This window comes from Lepisosteus oculatus, chromosome 10 (assembly GCF_040954835.1).
Source record: "Lepisosteus oculatus isolate fLepOcu1 chromosome 10, fLepOcu1.hap2, whole genome shotgun sequence".
In the NCBI taxonomy this organism is placed as follows: domain Eukaryota; kingdom Metazoa; phylum Chordata; class Actinopteri; order Semionotiformes; family Lepisosteidae; genus Lepisosteus; species Lepisosteus oculatus.
The window spans coordinates 23,510,877-23,530,660 of record NC_090705.1 but is presented as its reverse complement, the minus strand read 5'-3'; the positions used below and the strand labels follow the sequence as shown (position 1 = coordinate 23,530,660).

At 37.8% G+C, this 19,784-nt stretch overlaps 1 protein-coding gene across 3 annotated transcripts in view; it reads left to right on the top strand.

Moving 5' to 3' along the window:
- The window catches only part of epb41l4b (erythrocyte membrane protein band 4.1 like 4B), a 155,530-nt gene that overhangs the window by 93,674 nt on the left and 42,072 nt on the right, over positions 1–19,784 (top strand). For all 3 annotated transcript variants that reach the window (XM_015357282.2, XM_015357281.2, XM_015357284.2), the window contains 2 exons: positions 5,342–5,538; positions 18,983–19,098. In XM_015357282.2, the coding sequence (XP_015212768.2) occupies positions 5,342–5,538; positions 18,983–19,098 (313 nt within the window). The remainder of the gene's footprint in view (positions 1–5,341; positions 5,539–18,982; positions 19,099–19,784) is intronic.

Sequence of the window (19,784 nt, the reverse complement as noted above, 5' to 3'; positions counted from 1 at the left end):
TTTAGATTTTCCACAGTGAAGGGTTTGAATACTTATGCTATCACGGCTTTTCACTTTTTCTTTCATATTAATTTCTCCTAATATCCTTTTTTTGCTCTGAATGTGTTGAGTAGGTTGTTACATTAATATTGGTACTTTAGAGTGTTATGGCTGAAAAACCTAAAGCAACAAAATATAAGAACAGTGCAAATGTCTGAATAGTAATATAGTTTGCAAGGCAGTATATAAGCAGTATACATAATTTTTTGCAAGTTACTATTAAAGAAAACCAACAGAAGCGCATCTTTGCCTTTGGTGGTACACTAGAAGTTGTCACATTGGTTTGGTTTCTGACATGACACCTTCAGTGTAAATGGAACAGGTAAAGGTTTATTAGATGGCTGTGGAGATTTAACCTATTCCTTTGTAGCCTATGATTGCTGACACAGCTACCTACTTGAACTTCAGTGTAAATGACTCTTCAAATTTAGTTTGGATATAGGGTTTCTTCAGTTTGTGAGTGTATTTCATTCAGACCTTTCAGTTCAGATTGTTACCGGAAAAATGCTAGTTTCAGCAGATATTTCTGTAAAGTCTAAAGTTGTTGACCACTGGAATCAGATAGTCGAGAAAATTGGTGATCTAATAGAAAAACATCCCCTAGAAAGATAAGGAACATCTGACATCCCTTTCTTCAGCACTAAATATTTTACTTATTTTTTAAGACATTTCAGAAAATGTTTCTGTTGCCCAGAAACCTAGACACACTAGACACACCCTTGAACTGAAAGCTTTTGTAATGCTTAAATTTGAAAAAAAATCTCAGGTGATCTTTTTTTGTACATTTTCAGGAGAGAATATTTTTCTGTGCTTGACAAAGTAAGGAAGAAATAAGATACATACAGGTTTATTTAGGAATTAATTAGTAATGAATATCTGGGAGTTTGTTAGTGTAATAAAATGTCATTGTGTGACTCCAGCAATATATTAGTATGATTTACAAATTGGGAAAAAAAAGAATGTATGTCACTAACTCCACACTGACAAAGACTCTGATAATGTATCTTAATGATTTTAAAGAACACACGGCCAGAAGCTCACGAAGAATTCACTCCCTCTCTGTCTCAAGAACATGCTGAGTTTCATTGCTTCACATTAGTTTGTGTGAAAGTGGTATTGCTTTTTCATCCGTCCTTCGGATGAGACATAAAACCGAGGTCCTGACTCTCTGTGGTCATTAAAATCCCAGGGTGTTTCTCAAAAAGAGTAGGGGTGTAACCCCGGCGTCCTGGCCAAATTTCCCATTGGCCCTTACCAATCATGGCCTCCTAATAATCTCCATCTATGAATTGGCTTCATTACTCTGCTCTCCTCCCCACTGATAGCTGATGTGTGGTGAGTGTTCTGGCGCACTATGGCTGCCGTCGCATCATCCAGGTGGATGCTGCACATTGGTGGTGGTGGAAGGGAGTCCCCATTACCTGTAAAGTGCTTTGAGTGGAGTGTCCAGAAAAGTGCTATATAAGTGTAAGCAATTATTATTATTATTATTATTATTATAACCTAAAACCAATACATAGGATAAAATATGACAAAGAAAATTGTCACTCTGAACATGAGGTCTGTGTTGATCTCCATCACCACTTGAGAATTATCTGAAGGCTTCCAGACTTCCTGACAAGATTTTGTCTTGTGCTTTGTCAGAAAATTCTAAATCAGTAGCTGCTGTCATCTGCCCATCCCGGAGGTTAATTAGTGTGCTTGTTATTTCTTGATTATCTTGACAGATAACACTGGCATTCTGTCTTCTTTTTTTTTTGTGTGTGTGAATTTAGTCACACGCCTGAAATATCGCACTCGACAAACTGTTCAAGGATTAAACACAGAATGGCAAACAAATAACACCGATGTTTAAAAAAGGCTGAATTCTAGCAATGAGATGCTTTGATCTGGTAAGATATGGAGTGAAAAGTAAGGTTATCTGAAGTAAATCATTCCTTAAAATCATTTGAGGGGAGAAAATACATTTTCTCCGGTTGTGGCAGTGTTTAGATTTTTCTCTCACATCATGAAACCGATTCAGCTGTCTGTCTCTTCCCTCCATGCCTTCTTCCTGGCATGGTTGTAAGCTGGTGTAGAACAAACTCAGCCTCCGCCTGTTACCTTCTGAACATGCCAATATTCCCTCAGAGACAGACCTCCGCCCCCTCAGAAACCCACATGCCCGAAACGTTTTCTGCATTAAGGAGGATTTGCACCTGTTATGTGTTTTGCGGCAAAATTAGTTTCCGTAAGAGGTTAAGAGATACTATACTGACATTCAAATGGTCTTAAATATGTGAAAGTGTTTTAAAATCTTAAAATGGTAGTTTTTTTTATAATTACAGATGCCTCAATTGCTGTGAAGGCTTTCAAATGTGAATTCTGCCACTCAAAAATAAAATCAAGTGTTCTTGGGCTTTATCTATATAATATACAGCATATAGGGTAGTAATTCATGGTATAATGACTGTGATAAAAGAAGTTTGTTTACATCTGATGCAGTTGAGTGCAGTGCCATTTAATCCCTGTAATTCTAACTTCACTTTCTTTTCTGGAAACAATTTTATGTAAAACTGTAAGATACTTAAGTAAAATGCCAAGGGTCAAAGGTTAGTCTTTAAGGAATCAAATTGGACACTGATGATTCATCTCAAGGTTATGAGTTTTACTCTGATTGCTAAGAGCAGAAGCAGTAGTAGTAACAGCACGGCAATTATGCATAATAGAACTAGTTTTTTTTTTACTGTATGTTGTGTTATCAGAAACAATCATACACCTTTTATTTAAACAGTACTTCAGATAAGTAGTATATGCGGTTTATACATTTTTAAAGGAAGTGTTTTTAAGTATCGTTGTTAAAGTCTGGATTTAAAAAGCTGGCCCTGTAGGAAGATTTCTTGTCCTTGGGCTGTGTTGTTATCATTGTATTTCCTGAAATAAACTGTCAGCGCAAAAGGTCCACAGGTGCACCTCCGGGAAGCAGAATGAAAGAACTTTAAATGCCTAAAGGCCTTTTTATTTGTTTATATATTTTTCATTCACTATGAAGACACCCACAGTGCTCTATGTTCTCCTTCAGTAAATTTATACTTTAAACTTAAATGCTGCTTAAAGATGTTTAAAAATACAGTGTTTAGGCTGGTAGCCTGCAAGCACTGGTTGTATTAAAGTAGTTAAAAAATTATTGAGGGACACAGATTACAAACAAAATGTGTTTAATCTTAGACTTATTAATGTAAGAATATATATTTTTAAATAGTAGTAAAAAAAATCTAGAATTAAAAAAAAAATGTTTACAAATGAGAGGAGGTAGTTCAGCCCATCTAGCCCATTTGGTAGTAACTAATTAATCCAAAGATTAATTTCTTGTTTCTTGAAGGAAGCCACAGTAATGGCTTCAACATCGCCATGTAGCCTATTTCACACTCCAACAACCTTAAAGCTAAAGAGTGCTCCCTGTTCTCAGTTTTAAATACACTTCCACATCGTTTCCACTTATGTACTTTGGTTCATGTCTTCTTACTCATTCTAAAGAACTCTATTGGGTTGACTTCGTTGGGGTCTTTGAGGAATTTTAATATTTGGTGCAGTTCCCATGTTATTAATTATTAAATATATTGTTATTTTTATTAACCCTGTTTTTTCTCATTTTAAATCAGAGCCTTTTGTGTCGTTTTATTGTATATGCTTTGAAAATGTTTCCCAGAAGAGAGCACAACTTGTTAATATTTCTGAATATAGAGGTGACAGTTCGAAGCCTCCTATGCTAGCATTTTCATTCAGATCTGCCAGACAAAAATATGGCTTATTTAGGAGCTGCCTTAAATGTTTGCCCATAATGTGGGTTCTTAAGGAAAGGTCTACACATGCCCTAATAATCACTACTCCCAGACAACTTAATATAATTTAAGTAAGTCAAGGGCTGTTATTAGTTATGGTACTTTCTATCCCATCAGTATCACAGTATTTAAGTGTCTGATGTTGGTGAACTCTCTCAGAAAAGTGCCAGTACGAAGACCTGTCATGTGTAGTTAATGCTTTCCTAGATTAATTTTGATTCCCAAACAGTACAGTATTATTTAGTGACGTCAAAATGCAAAGCATCCCTAATTCAAAGGGCATTTGTCATTAGCGTATGGAGCACAGTGAGATCTACATCTTTGGTGTATGGAAAATTTACAAGGTATAGATGACTGGTGAATATGGCTCCATTTGAAAATAATTTGTTGCCTCAGCAGAATGTAAATGCTGTCCTGTAAAAACTACAGTAAGGTAATAAAAAAGTTATTTCCCTAAAGAGAAAAGGCCGTGGACTATGCAAAAGATATTGTTGGACATGGTTTCTGAGAAGGCTGTCAATGGTGCAATAGGCGAATGGAAGCAGTACAGGACGGTCTGATATAGTATTGATTGAGCTCTGTTATAGAGAGGGTAACGAGGGGGGTTCTATATTGCATTGTCAGAAATGAATAAATTAATTGGGACATCCCATTATGTGGTGATAAACAAAGGGCAGGAGATGGCAGCACAGAAGCAGCTTCAGTGACAGCTCACTAATGCCACATGCCAAAGCGTGAAGACATCCTTAGTGTCTGAACATAATGTGTTCTAATAGCCTTGAAGGGGGCAGAGATTACAGTGGCTGACAGGCAATTTTACTACTCATAGACGTTAGAGAGTTTCATTAGAGTTGAATCCATGGAAGGAGTGGGGGGAGAGTATTCAACAGGAGAATGTGCTTAACGGGTGTTCGGTAAATCGTGTTCTCAAGGTTAAATAGAATGTTAATTAAATAGTTAATGAAGCTTCTTTATGTAAAAAATATAAACTAAGGAGTCTATTCTGTTGATTGATTGCAATGAGATTTACACAGAATTAAAAAGAGGAACTGGAAACTGGCTGTTGAAGGAAGCTCACAGAGAAAGTGAAAGGCCGTAGACTTGAACAGTGATTGTCATACTGCCATTCTCATATTGTCTTCCTCATATTCCTTGTACTGCAAAATATTAGAGCATAAGAGCAGACACTTTTAGGACTGATGAGACATTTAACCTTTTTTAACTGAAGGGGAAAAGAGAAAAACGTGAAACTATTGGGACTCTGTTCTGATTTAACATCTTACAGTTGTTAGTTTAGCCTGTTTTGCTTTAGAATTATGGACATCAGTGGCTACAAACAGTGTTGGTTTGTAAAAGTGAAAAAGTTGTCTTTTTTTTCCCAATTTGCTTTCCTCCTACAATTTGTTTATTTCCACGTTTAATTTCTGTGAGGATTCTGGCAAGCACTTGTGTGACGGGCAGTGTAACTGCTTCGTTTGCAGCTACCCTTTGACAGCAGTGTCCCCGCTGAACAACACAGAGCTGCAGCAGTACAGCATAGAGGAGAACGGTGGGACGCCCTACAGTGGGAAGGTGAGCGGGCGATGTCACCACCACCACCATCACCACCATCACCATGGATACGGGATGGTCACCACGGACAGCAAAGAGGCACTGGCAGCTGTACAGTGTGGAAGCAGTGAGTCTCTCCCGGTTTTTATCAGCCTTTCTTATAACTCCAAAGCAAACTTCACCCCATCCTAGTATCCTTCAAAGCAGTGATGCATACCACAGGTAGCTAAATGTGCTACCTCCCATCTTTGCATCCAGTCAACTCCTTTCCTCCTCATAACTTTATTGGTGGGTGGTGCCCAGCTAGAGAATCCTAGAGACGTCTCCTGGTCTATATCTGCTGTGCAATGACCTTTTACTCTCTTAGCAAATGTTGTCTCTCTGGGTCTCTAGCCATGTTATGGAATGCATGCTCTTGCACATATACAGGGTCCTATTAATGTGCAGCATACTCACTTTTTACCATTTGTTGATTATTGGAACTCCCATTATGAATTAAAATCATCCATTCTTAGGACGATACTTGTTCCTGGTAAGGGTTGTAGCAACCTATAGTTTATCATGAAGCACAGTCAGAAAAGACAGAACACACACAGCCGTGAACATACTGTAGGTGTGACTTAGAGATGGCAGTTAACCCAGCTTTAATGTCTTTGAAAGGTGGTAAGAAAACAGAGCGTCCGGTAAAAGGTCATGCAATCGTATGTAGAACATGCAAACTCCTGACAGAAGGGTATTCAGGCTGGAATCAAACCCAGGACCCTAGAGTTGTGAGACAGCAATGCTAACCTCACTGTAGAAACCTTGTGTTAATGCAAACCAATGAAATTCAGAAATAGTAGTCAGAACCTAAAAATTGCCTTGGGTTCACATCTTGTAAAGAGCATTTATTTGGTATTTTAAGCCACTTTCTTTGTTTATGTGCTTCAGTATGGAAATTACAGTGCTTTGCTCCTGTAAGAGCATTTGAATTGCTTGTATCTGATGCTTTGTGGTTATGTGGATTTTAACCTGGAACTCTTCATTCAATTCCTGTAGCCTTTGACTATGCAACATCAATTAGTCAATTAATTATTTTTTTTTGCACCCGTAATGCCCTGAGAAAAGAGCAGAAAGGCTTCTTGTCAGCAAATTGAGACACAACAGAGCTAGCAGTCACAACCTGAATGAAAAATGACCACCTCTACAGAGAAATTACTCTTTAATATTAGGAGAACTTGTACTGAGTGAGTTGGTGTAGCATAACATACCCCAATAGGTTGTGGGTTAAATTCCCAACTACAGACACTGCTGTTGTACCTTGAATGAGGTACTTTACCCCAGTTGCTACAGTCCACCCAGAAAATGAGAAAAAAAAAAGTTTTTTATTGGCACATTGTCCACATTTTCTAGATAATATGGGAAAGCAAGACAAAGGGCAACAGTAAGTTAGGGCCCATATTGTAGTTTAAATTGTGTAATTTAAGAATTTAAGCCAAGAGAGGTTGTGTTACAAATTGTACAATGCAATAATGTGAATGTTGCATTGTACAATGTTTAACCTCTCTTAAATTCTCGTTATATTAATTTATCTCATGATCAGCTATATCGTTAATAGTTTCTTTAGATACGCGATTCCATATTATATTCCCTTTTAATCAAATTCTAAAAGTATGCTTGTTGACTCAGGTATCACGTTAGTTAAAGACTTCGATGCTTAAAATGTTTAGGGAGAAATGGAATACTGGTGTGTATTTTTTCTTTAAAGTACCGAGACCAGCCATATACTGTATGTTTATGTTCCAAAATTAATATCGTTTATGGCCTTCACATGCGTTACAGTATGCTCCTATTCTTTTTATGCTCAGCTACTAAGATTTCCTTCAGTGGTAAAATTCCATATAAATATTCAATACTAAAACAGGCACAGTAAAGACATTAAATATTTCTACGACCGACCAACGAGTGCCCCTGTCGGTCAACCAATCACGTACCGCAGTATTTTGTTTCATGGTACGTGAGGCCGTAGCCAATTACCTGCAGTACGTGTCTTTGCATCGTACTTTGAATGGCTGCATCTGTAGCAACTAACTATTAAAGAATTTAGATGATTTAAAGTTTGTAACCTTTCTTACGTTCTAAAACAAACTGAACATTGTCATTGTGTTAGTGTTTTTTTCTTTGTGTACACAAATGGAGTCTAAAATACATTTTTATTTCAAGGAAAAATGGTGATTATATTTCCGTAAAAAAAAGCATTATTTGTACCACACAACAAGAATAAATGGGAATCTGTAATACTGTAGCATTGTATAAACATTTTCAGACCTTACTCCGAAATTATTTAACCGTAATAAAAAGAGATGTGGATTGTACAGAAAAGAGTGAAAGCAAAATACATTGTACAGTATGTGATTCAGCTTGTGATTAAATACAAATTAATGGCAAATACAGAGTGTAGTTGCGGGTATTGGTGTTGAGCTGAAATTTGGCTATTGGGTCCAAACAGTAGTGTTGCTATAGTACATTGCTCGTTTAACTTTCTGTCAGATTCACCAGCTTTTTTCAATGTGAATTTCTAAAGAAGCTTAAGAACTATATACTGAATAACTGAGTGGGAGTAAGCACAGGTCAATATAGATTCATCACACTCACAGTGTTTTAAAACATCAGATATGTTGTCTTCCACATAAAGCATAATCCCACTATTCATGTGTCTTTTCTTTTAGATATTGCAACTGCTAAAAAAAAATTAATTTCTCAATTTAAATGAAACATCATATCAGTAAAATGTAATATTAGGATTTTAAATTAAACATGGCACATACCTCAATGCTGTAACAGGGAATGATCTTTTAAAATCTTATTGAGGGAAAAGTCATATTGTTTCTGAAATTTACATCAGTGTGTTTCAGGGATGGCACAGAAGTTGAAATTAACCAATGCTAATGTGTCATTTAAGCTTCTTAGCTCAAATTCCAAATTAAATGAGATCGTATTGCTGTTGTGCTCGATGTTTGTCTTCTGACATAAATTGTTTAACTAACTTTGGGTAAACTGGAGTGGGGTCAGAATACAAACAACACAATTATGCCGATTGAACAGCATAATTCTGGTTCCATGAAAAGAAATAAAGTCATTATTTCTAAGGAAGGGGCTTCTGTCAGTGTCTCTCTGCTGAGTAAATAATTACAAAGGTAGCCATTCAGTCCCTGTCACATTACCCAGTACTCTTTTTTTTTTTCGAGGGAGGATGAGCTCCTGAAAAGTATCCAAGCTGTCATACTATAAATCAGGAGAGCAAGATGCCAGGGATCAAAGTGATGTAGAGTAACTAAGGGACTCAGAGGCAGACTTCAGGACCATAGATTCAACAGAAAATAGTAGCATTAACATTGCTGGACAAACTTTGAGGAAATTAAATGAATTATATGGAAGGAGATTCCCATGTTGCCTCCAGACAGTGGTCTGCAATGAATGCCCTATCTTAGAAGACCTTGCAGGCCATTGGAAGATGAAGGCAGGGGCTCTTGTGGGCCACACAGGCAGTCTCTGTGAACCACCCAAACAACTGCTTCTAAGAGAGGTTGATATGCTTCACTCAGTGAAACCTGGGTTTAAAGGTCACGTGGATGAAACGGAGCTGGGCAGTTTTCAGACAAAAGAAAGAGAAAAAGAAAGAACGTTGCCTGGTGTTGCCTAAAAGCTTGCGTTGGCCTCAGGCAGCTCTGCCAAGTCCTCTTGTTGACTTTGGTCTATGTACCGTGTGTCACCTTGAGGTCCAGCCTTTAAGTAGGCAAGGGAACTCAGTTTGTTCTGGCAATAGCTTTTCAGAATATGCTGGGATTTTCTGGATGTCGACAAATAAAAAAGAATCCAACTGTCTTATTTCTTTAATCAGACAAAAATAACAGCGGATTTGCAAACACAAGATTTCTTCGATTTCAGAGTGAATATCTTGATTAGAATTCTATGCTTTACTGACTCTCTCTCTTGGTCTGGCTTCTTAGAGAGGTTTAAGGCCTAACCTGCTCTGCTTGCAGACCTTTACAACAACTAGTTGTTGTAAAAGTCAGTTTGTCAGTTTAGATGGAAAAAGATTTCAAGTCAGTGGGTTTACGGACAAAAGTTTGTTTGTTAGGTTACAGGTTATATTGGGCAACATCACTGGTTGGTGATTGGCTGAAAGGCCATCCGGTATAGTTCTGGTACCCACCCTATAGATCACTCATTGGTGGATCTTACTTTGGGTGATTGACCATACTCTGTGACTTTTAAGATCATATCTAGATGTGCCTATGGCTCTCTGCTACACATCCAGGCACCAGCTGTACATCATCATGGGAGTTTAGACCGTTACTGTACCAGGGAAGACCATTATCCCAAAGTCAGACTCATCTCCTTTAATTTCCCACCCCAAAGACTACTAGGTCATTCTGTGCCTGAGATCACACAGAGTGGATATCTTTAGCTGCATTCCTGTGCTTTCACACAAACAGGCACCAGGCTGCTTGTCTTAGAAATACTTAATAACCTTCATTCTAAGTTAAATAATAGGCCTTGTGCTACAGTACAGTATACTGTACATACCCTACTACATACACTACATACCCTAATGAGCACGTTTGATGGAAAAGCTGCTGGAACTCTGAATTTGAAAGTACTTCAAGGCCTACAGTGTCACCAATTGGCAGATGTGAAAGACAGCTGGGATCTGAGACGCAAAGTGTCCGAAGAGCTATCAGGGTTTATGAAGATTAAGTACTGACTCTCAGGGCCTTGAGTTTTCCCACTATGAGACCTATGAAAAGGGCAGGAAGAAGAAACCATAGGCTCAAAGTAGACCATAAGAATACTGGGAGATCCCACCCGAGGTGAATGTGGTTTCACGGACACTGTATGATCCTGCAGTAGGATTGTGAAGCCAAGTAGTGTAAAATTACTGACTCATGTTCATTTTGTCATGGCAACCTGATTTGGTTTCCAGGTATAATGAGCTGGCAGGAAAAAGGGTCCCAGCTATGTCAGCTATGGCTCCCACCTTTTAGTTCTATATGACATAGAAATATGTTTGACCAGTCCTTGAGGGCTGGACTGCATTGCAAAATCTAGGAACCTTAGCAAACCCTCACAGTACAGGTGCCACATTTAATGATCCTAAAGACCCTCTACCACAACAGACATGATAATATCTACACCTCAAGGAGTAGATAACTAAAGTTGTGTTCAAACCCTTACCATACCTTCAGTATTTACTGTAGTCTTATCTTTTTCTCTAAACCAGTATTTGACATGAAGTAGATATGTATCAACACTAAGGTTCGAGTTCGAGACCCAAAGTCTTAGTAATTTATGAAGAAATTTAAGGTGTTTTTAACACCTCATTAGGTGAGGTCTTGCCATTTTAGGGCACTGTGGAGATCCTGAAAAAAACCTACTTTCCAAGTGGGTGCCCTTAATCCAGGAATTCAAGAATTCTAACGTCTGTACCTGAAACATTCAGACATTCAGCTAGAGTGAAAGAAAAGGGGAAACAGAGGACAGGGATAAAAAAGGAGATCAAGCTGGTTCTCCATAGAAACATTCTTCATTGGGACTAACAAAAGTATTAATTATTTTGACACAAGCTGAATAATTTGAATGTTTTGTATATTACCTGTTATCTGTTGTTGTTTTGCACATTGCCTGTTGTCTCTGTCTTTCTTTTCTTATACAATCGTATTGTTGTTGTTTTTTGTACTACTTACTGTCTGAGAGCTAGCTAAATAGCATTTTGTTATACCATATACTGTACCTGTATATGGGTATAATGACAATAAATGTGAACTTGAATAAAGCTAGAGAGGTTGTGTCTGGCCATCAGTGAGGCAAATAAATAGTGATGAGCTATCATGTTGGCCCAGTCTCATAAAAGGGCAGGGATGGGTAACATGGTAGGGGTTGGTCACTTGAGTGTGATACATACTGTACCTACTCAGCAGCATGACAATGATGAAGACACTTCCCAAGAAGGAACTACATTGATCATTGCATGCCTCCCTGTACTTCCCAAATGTATATTGCATCACATTGAAGGTTTTGATCGTAATAGTCAGAAGTTGAAGATTGGACCTGGAGTGTTCAGCAGGTACAAATGGCCTATGACAGATTCTCATCAAGTCGCACCAATTTCTGCAGGTAGCAATATCTACTAGAGGAGGGACATTGCTTATGTAGGTTTGAACAGGGATCCGCCACTTGAGAGAACGAACATATAGAAAAAATACAAATATAAATGTGTCTTTCCAAAATAGCCATTGCTGTCTATCACTTCAATTGCACCCTTTTTCTTATTCTTGTTAGACTTTTATCTTGCTCTAAATTAACTTTGAAAAGGAGAATTGTCTCGTCTGACCTTTTTTTTTTAAGCAAACCCCTGTCAGCTCTGTAGTAAGTACTGCATTCTGTGCTAAGTGTTATTAAGTGATTTGTTGAGAATCCTGTTAATTGCATAATCAGGTTTAATTTTACTGCCTCTCACTGATGGAGAAAGCCAGGTGCTTTAAAGCAGAAAAATTCTGATCACTTCTAAGGAAAGGCAATCTGCTCTTCCATCTCTCATTTTTATGGCTTCAGCATTTGGATGAAATCACACCTCCTTCAATCTCTGCAAAAAGAACCGCATTTTGGAAATCCTGACACTGCACACTTATTGTCTGGCTTTGAGCAGTTGCAGCACAATCAGTGAAGGTTCTGAAAAGTGAGAAAAAGCCGTGAAAAGTTATTAAAGTTTTATGAGGATGCTCTTCAATTTCAAAATGCAGACTGCTGATGTGTTCACTTTAGACCTCTTCAGAATTGTCCATGACTCCCTCAATCACCCTCTGATTTCTAAAAGTCTTTTTCTTTTATTAAAACCCTTCAGCATGTTGTTACCCAAAGACATAAGTAAGCTAAAGTTAGTATGCTCATGCAGATGTTCGCTTCAGATCCTTAAAGGGCTTCCGGTTATAAATATAAAACACCACCTGCTCTCAAAAGTATTGCAATTAGAACAGATCTGAAAGACATTGACACTGCAGGAAAATGTTAAAACCCGAGGCTGTTGGATTGGAGAGTAGTTACAATGTCGAAATGAAGGATAAGCATTTTGCTTGCTGTTGAATGTATGAGACAAAGTGAAGTAATCTTGCCTTTAAATTTCTTTGTTCCCTTTAAGGAACCAGGTGGAAACAGGCAGTCATAGTGAAATCGGACCCCGGGATCTCAGGGATGCTTTTATCCACAATTAGAATTCTATATACTGTATAGTGTTTGAAATCTACAAATCTGACACTTTTAAAACCCACGTGGCTGGCTTGGTGGAACCCGACAGGCAGGTAGAGACTTCATGACAGCCTGTCAGGCCTTGTCGTTTGGGATATCCCAGTGGCATCAGATGTTTTAACATAGGTAGCAGTGCTTGGGGCAGAGATGAACTTACAGGGTGCACTCTGTTTATTAAATCACAAATAAGCTCTTTATTTTTTTTGTCTTTTTTCCCTGTTAATGGTGAACATCACGTAATCATAAAGGGAACCAAGTCAGAAAATACGCATCTGTTTTCGTAGACATGCTTTGAAGTACAAACCCTGCTCACTTATCAGTATTGCAGTTGAACTACAGAACAAAGTGACAGAAGAAGGCTCCACGGCCGAAATGTTGTGTTTTCTTTCTTCTCTTTTCTGCTTTAAATAATCCTATTACTTGCTCCAAAGTGACAGCATGTTGCTTGGTCATTACAGAAATGATTAAGACCTTCACTAACCATCTATGAATTAGTTTGTAGCATAAACTAGAAATTGTCTAACTTTGATTACAAGCATTGGCTTACAATCAAAGCATTGGCTAGGGTGCTACAGTACCTGCATGGAGTTTGTATGTTCTCCCCATGTTTGTGTAGATTTCCTCTGGGCGCTCCCGTTTCCTCCCTCAGTCCAAAGATACTTTATACTGTACTAATTAGCTTTAGGTACTGTAAATTGGCTGCTGGGTTAATTGGACCTGGTGTAAGTGAGTGTGTGTTTGTACTGTATATGCGCTGTGATGGACTAGTGTTTCGTTGACAGTGTACCTTGTGCGCATTGCTTGCTGTTATAGGCTTTGGCTCCCAGGTGACCCTGATTTGGATGAAGGGTTGGAATATGAATAGTTGGATTGGTGACAAAGTTTATAATTTTTTTAGTCTTGCATGGAAAAGTTCTTACTCTCTTCCAATTCCATTGTACACCAGTGATGTAACATTAACATTCTTATTAAGGTTGTTTTTACTTATTTTGTGTTGTCCTTCCTGTGATTTTTTAAACAGAAATTTAAGACCATTGCCATTTAGAGTTTTCTTTTTATGTTATTAGTCACAGATATACCCATAATGCACTTTTGTAAAGGTTAATTGGTACTAAAGGACCCATTAAAAGCTGCTTTCAGAGTGCTGCAAATGTGGTTTTTAATGAAGAAATACTGAATGCTCTCTAGGTGCTTGGAAGGAACATTTGTACTCTGTCTTATTGGATGTCAGTTTAGCCTTGAATGTAGGCCTTAACTAAAAGATGTAGTATACAAGGCTGATTCTTTGTACTAATTGACTTTTTCCTCTTGAGTATCTTGAAGTTCATTTGCAAGCAATTAGATCATATGCAAGCTAATTGTATTTTAATACCTTCTCCCAATTATGAGCTCTCAGCCTATACCTCCGCGCTATCAGGAGTTTAAAGATCATGGGAATTATTTATAAAATCTGCTCTGTTTTAACATGGTGATAAAGGCTGTTACTGTCTCATTGGTATATTTTTACAATTCCTAAATAGGGTTTTCAGATATGGTAGTTGCATAACCTTGACTGAAGGCAATAATGTCAAAACACCTCTTCTTCCTCATTCTCATATAATGAAAGTGATTCAGCGTGAATTTTGATGGTCATCAGAGTCTTTAACTGACACAAAATATGTCACACAGTCAGTTGCAGACAGTAACAATGTAGGCTTGCATATTGGAATAGTTTATTGTTATTTTATTCCATTTCAAAACATGTCACATGGTACTGATACGTGGGTGTTTCACACAATCAATGTTAATTTATTGTACATATGTGTTGTTGCATCAGCCAAGTACTGTGGTGAAATCTGCTAGCAGTTTTCATTTCTGATCTGAAAAGGGACTTCCAACTAGGTTTTGTCAGCCTTTGAGCTACAAAATAATTATTTCTTCTTCAGAACTTGCCACGAGCCGTTGAACAGAAGAAAACAAAGAATTTAAAGCAACAAAGAACGCATCATAGCATACCTGTGTGGTTCCCGTGCTTGCAAAACGACCATGTACAGTATTTTCTTGCATTTAGATTATAATGGTAGATTATGATTACAGATTATATTCTGCTGGTAAATCGTTGGTCTTTATAGAAGTTTTCAATTGCTATGGTCTATCCATTTGTCCATTTAATCCATTTTCCATTTTTTTTAAAACTTTTTATAGCACTGTCTATAACCGAAATTACTGTATGAATGGTGCTATTCATTACATTTTAGCACAAGAGGCATGTGTTGCCTTTCAAAGCATTTAACTAATTATTTTTTAATTTATTACCCGTTGTATTGGTTAGTTTCCACCACAGTGTCCCTTTTAGTTCCACAGGCAGCGCCTGACGATTATGAATCTGCTCCCCGTCCCCCTTCAGCATCATCAGATATTGCCCTTATGTGGTGTTGGAAAGATTCCTGATAGAGGGCAGCTGTATGTCTGTGTTGCTCTATCAGTAAATTTTTTTCTTATTTGCGAAATTGAAAAAAATACAAATGGTATTTTTGATTTTTCCATTCGTGTTCTGACATCTACTCGGCCAGCTGGATGAGACCCTTGGATCAATTGCTGTAGCTACTAGCACCTGTTGTAAGATAGATGGCCTCTGCTCACTTGTGACCTTGTTTATGTTTTTACTTTCTAATTGAAATATGCAATTGTTGGGAAAAAATGCACTTGGCTTCTTATTGACCAAACTAAAATTTGAGTGTATGGTTAAAAAATTGGCTTACAATCAAAGCCCCCAATGCCATTTTGTAACACAATGAGAGTATAGTGGAACAAGGAAAGCACCTCTCCTCCTGTTTTAGAAACATATCATGTACAATACTACTGCATTACTATAATGTGCTGTTAAATTAATGGGATTTCTTTCACATTAACAATTTTGACATAATCAAGATGTGATGGTATTGCCCCATATGCCACTACAGTGATCCCTGGTATAAACACCAAGTTCACTCAGATTTTTCAGGTCAAGTGAAGATGGGTAGCCATGACCATCTCAGTACTTATCATGCCCAATGTATTCTCTCTTTTATTAATGTTCCAGATAATGTATCTGTCTTTTCCTTCTCTCTTAGTATAGTATGAGAGCATACCAAGTGATTGAGTGGAGAATTTAGGTTTTCTTAACCTTTCTGCCATTATTGTCATATTAATTTGAAATCCACAAGGTGTTACCACATTCAAGTGCACTTTACCTTCAGATCAACAGTCTGACTTGGATTACTGACCTCTGGTGGTTCCTAATACTTTGCTAGGTCCATTTTTAACACTTTTAGCGTCCCAGTAAGCTGGCCATCATTTATCTTCAGGGTTTTAAGAATGAGATATAAAAGATGTCAATGTATAATAAACACTCCTCATCTAGAGACAGTGCGTTTGCCCTGCAGCAATCAAATGTCTTTCAATAGGCAGGTCTCCATAGAACAGGTCCCTGATAAAGCAGACAGAAATGCAGCGAGAAGATAAAATATAGTGGTCTTTATTTTACATTGTAAGAACACCTTACAGGTTTTAACTGCACTTCTGTTACACTCTCTGTAAGTATCCATGCAGCCCCATTGCTTACCAGCATAAAATTATATTCCTCTTGAAACTCCTTAAAACAACTCACAATGATATCCACAGGTCCATCCCAAGAAAAAAGCACATCTGAGCACTCATCGGTCAGTTCCCTTTCAGTCCCATCACCCTTTGGTGCAGTACAGAGCACAGACCCTGCTAGTTAATTAGCTAGCAGCTTCAGCCTCCTGGGCTTAAGAGTTACTCAACCAATTGTCTTCCTACAACTGGTCAGGTGGCAAAGGACAACTCAGCATTTCCCATTGCTTCCTGGGGTATGTGGTTCAGGCTTATATTGTCTTCAACTGTCGCCCTCTTACACATTGCACTGTTGTTAATGTATCAACATTTTAATAAAGGAAACAAAACTTCTTTCTGTCATTTGTAACACCACTTGTTATGATTACAAAAACAATTTCTTTAAGGGCATTTTGATCACAAAATAGAAGCAGACTGTAGTCTCATACCAACAACATTTCCCTTGAAGAGAAAACAGGTTGACAGACTTGTTCATCTCTATCTGCCTCTAATTCATATTTCTGTCTCTGTGATAAATCTGGCAAAAGACAATTCCTATGAGAAACACTGACCTTTAAGATTTAAACATCACTATGCTTCTTGTCATTAAAAAATAATTTGTGTTTCCTTCATCCCCTCGCAGTGCTTAATATTGGCCTTATCTGTTAATCACTTTAATGGATGGTACAAAAAGTGAATTGATCTGTGGGACTAAAAGTATTGTGTTTTCTCAATTACTCCAAACAAATTGCTGTGTGATGTCTTGAATGATTTATGATAAAAGGACATACTTCCCTTTATAGTAGACCACATTTATTAATTTTAACTCGCATAGGCCTAATTTTTATTTTGTAATCAATTCCAACTACAGAAATACTTTATACGCACATCTCACATCTGCTTTTAAGACCTGTTCTTGTTTGTTGATTAATTATATGTTAAGTCCCGCATCCTGTGATAATACCAATTATCTGGTTTCCTCCTGGAGTGTAACACTTGCCATGGACAACTGTAGGTTTTTTATAATAATAAATTTCTAAAAGGCATTTCCCCTTTCTCGCTTTCACATTGGAGTGACAATTCACACTGCAACATATTTTTAATTAGAATGTTCTTTGCTTGTTCTATAATTCATAATTTTTTATATCTGTGTGCATTCTGATATGCATGTCTCTGTCGCCTCCAGGGACAGGGGACAGGAGACAGGGGGGCGAATTCCTCTGGGCAATATTGTCTATACACCCAATGCATGATCCATTTGACCTCTTAAAATCCTTTTATCTGGTGGAGACCCTGATTACTTTTGTGCATGAGGCCATTTCCTGGGACAATATTTGGGGAAATAAAAATTCAGCCATTAAATGCTGTACTTTTGGCAATTTTTTGCAGGTTTATGGACCCCCCAAAGGTGCTTCAGTTCTAGAAACAAGTCTATCCCCATTTGTCCATTATTCTAAATAGGGATATTCCCGGTTCACACTAAAAACCCTTCCTAGATGGCTGTAATTGGGCCCTTTCACAGCAGCAGAACTGCTGACACATTAAAAGTGTGGTCGCAGTGGGGATCTTCTGTAGCTGTTTGTCCACATTTATGGGGTCTCTAGTTAGAAACATGGAAAGCTGTATCACGGAGGGGGATGGATGAGGGGAGTTTGTATGGAGTAGATCTTTGTGGTTCTTGTTTTTAATGCTATTTGTTGTATTATGTTTGTTTGGATAATGTTGGAAAATGTTGTTTGTTGGATTATGAAAAAAACAAAATTAAAAAATAAAAAGCAGGTTAGTTCAACGTTGAAGAGTGTAAAGGAAGTACAATATACATTTCTTTTACAGTGCCATTCAGTGCCATACAGTGCATAATTAGCATCTGTGTCCTGTGTAAGTTGTAGGGACAGAATAATTCCAATGGATAAATAGTTGGAGCGTAAAGGAAGGCAGAGGTAAATAGCATAAATATAGTTTGTTTTCACCATATTTGAGGCTTTTCATGATACTTCCTGTTGTATTTCCTTTTTACTGTTTCACTATCATCGTGACACTGTTGGACTAGCTTAATTAGTATTTAGCTATTAATTGTAGACAAGCTGCTCATGGCAGCTTATGGAAACGTAAGAAAAATGCACTGTTATATCAGGTACTTATTTAAAAACTGTAAAGCCATGAAGAAAGCTGTCATGAGAAGTTGAGACAAAATGTTTTTTTCTTCCCAAAGGTAAAGAGGATTAGTGATCATTTCTGGAAGTAACTGCCTATGCGTGATTGTAATTGAATTTCAAGACCACACTACCAAAAAAAGACACTTTCCTATTAAAACACAGAGGCCTAAGAGAAGACATACTGTGACTTGGTGTATACCGTGGGTTTCATGTCAGAGCTCTGCATTGTCTTTGGATCATCAGTCCATAAGCACACCCTGTGTACAGCCAGCGTTTGCTGCTGAAAAAACAGCAAGCAAATGGGACTACTGCCCACTCCTACTTTGAAAGGAAAAACAATGTGCAGTAAGTAGAAGACTAAAGCAAAAAAAAAAGACTAGAGGAAAAAAGTGCCAAACTCAAAACTTTTCCAGATGGGCTACCCACAGAAAAATGAATTCTTAAGCCCTTGCCTTTGATTTTGCTTAAGAGAAGCTGTTCACACTTGAACCCCTGCCACGGACACACACCTCACATGTGCTTGTCTGTTGTCCGCAGAGCTGAGCACTGGTATTCCCTGCCAGTACGAGGAGACGGCTACACATCTGAAACAGGTGGAAGGGAGCAAAGTTTCTGGGCCCTGGCCAGCACTGCACATCAATATCAACAACAAGGTAATTCATTACAGCAGTACACACAGCCACTATTGTTTGTGCAACTTTTGTTACGTTAATGCTGGTGCCTAATGTATAACACTGCTGTAATGCAGTGATGTGAAAAAGAAAGTATGCCCTGTTAAGATTCAATGGTTTTTACATATTACGACATATCTGACCTTCATCTGAAGTCCTAACAGTAGGTAAATCTAACCTTGTGTGACAAATAACATACACAAATTGTACTCATTATTTATGAAACAAAATACTTAGCCAACATTCAATAGCCTTATGTGACGTCTCAGTATCTAAAACCATAGAAACATAAGGGGTTGTGCTTTCTTTTTCACATCACTGTATATGGCAGTTATTGCTTCAATTGATGTTAAAGCAACAGCTCTCAACAATAGATTTCCGGCCCTCTGACTACACTCTGCTGTAGTTTGTTTAAGCAATTCATTCTGTTTCCTGTTTCTTTTGCTAGGCTTGTCTTACAGGGAGGGTTTTTATGTCAAGCACATTTCATTGTGTTTTAATTGCTAACTGATTGCTGTTCCCATTGTGATTGTCACTCAGTGTTCCAGCCAAAACACATTTTAAAAGACGTCCAAAAAGTCAATGTGTGGTACCTCTGTAGGGAGCATTATAAGCGTTCAAGTAGCAAGACTACAGGAGTGGGCTTCACTAACCCTCTTCCACAGAAA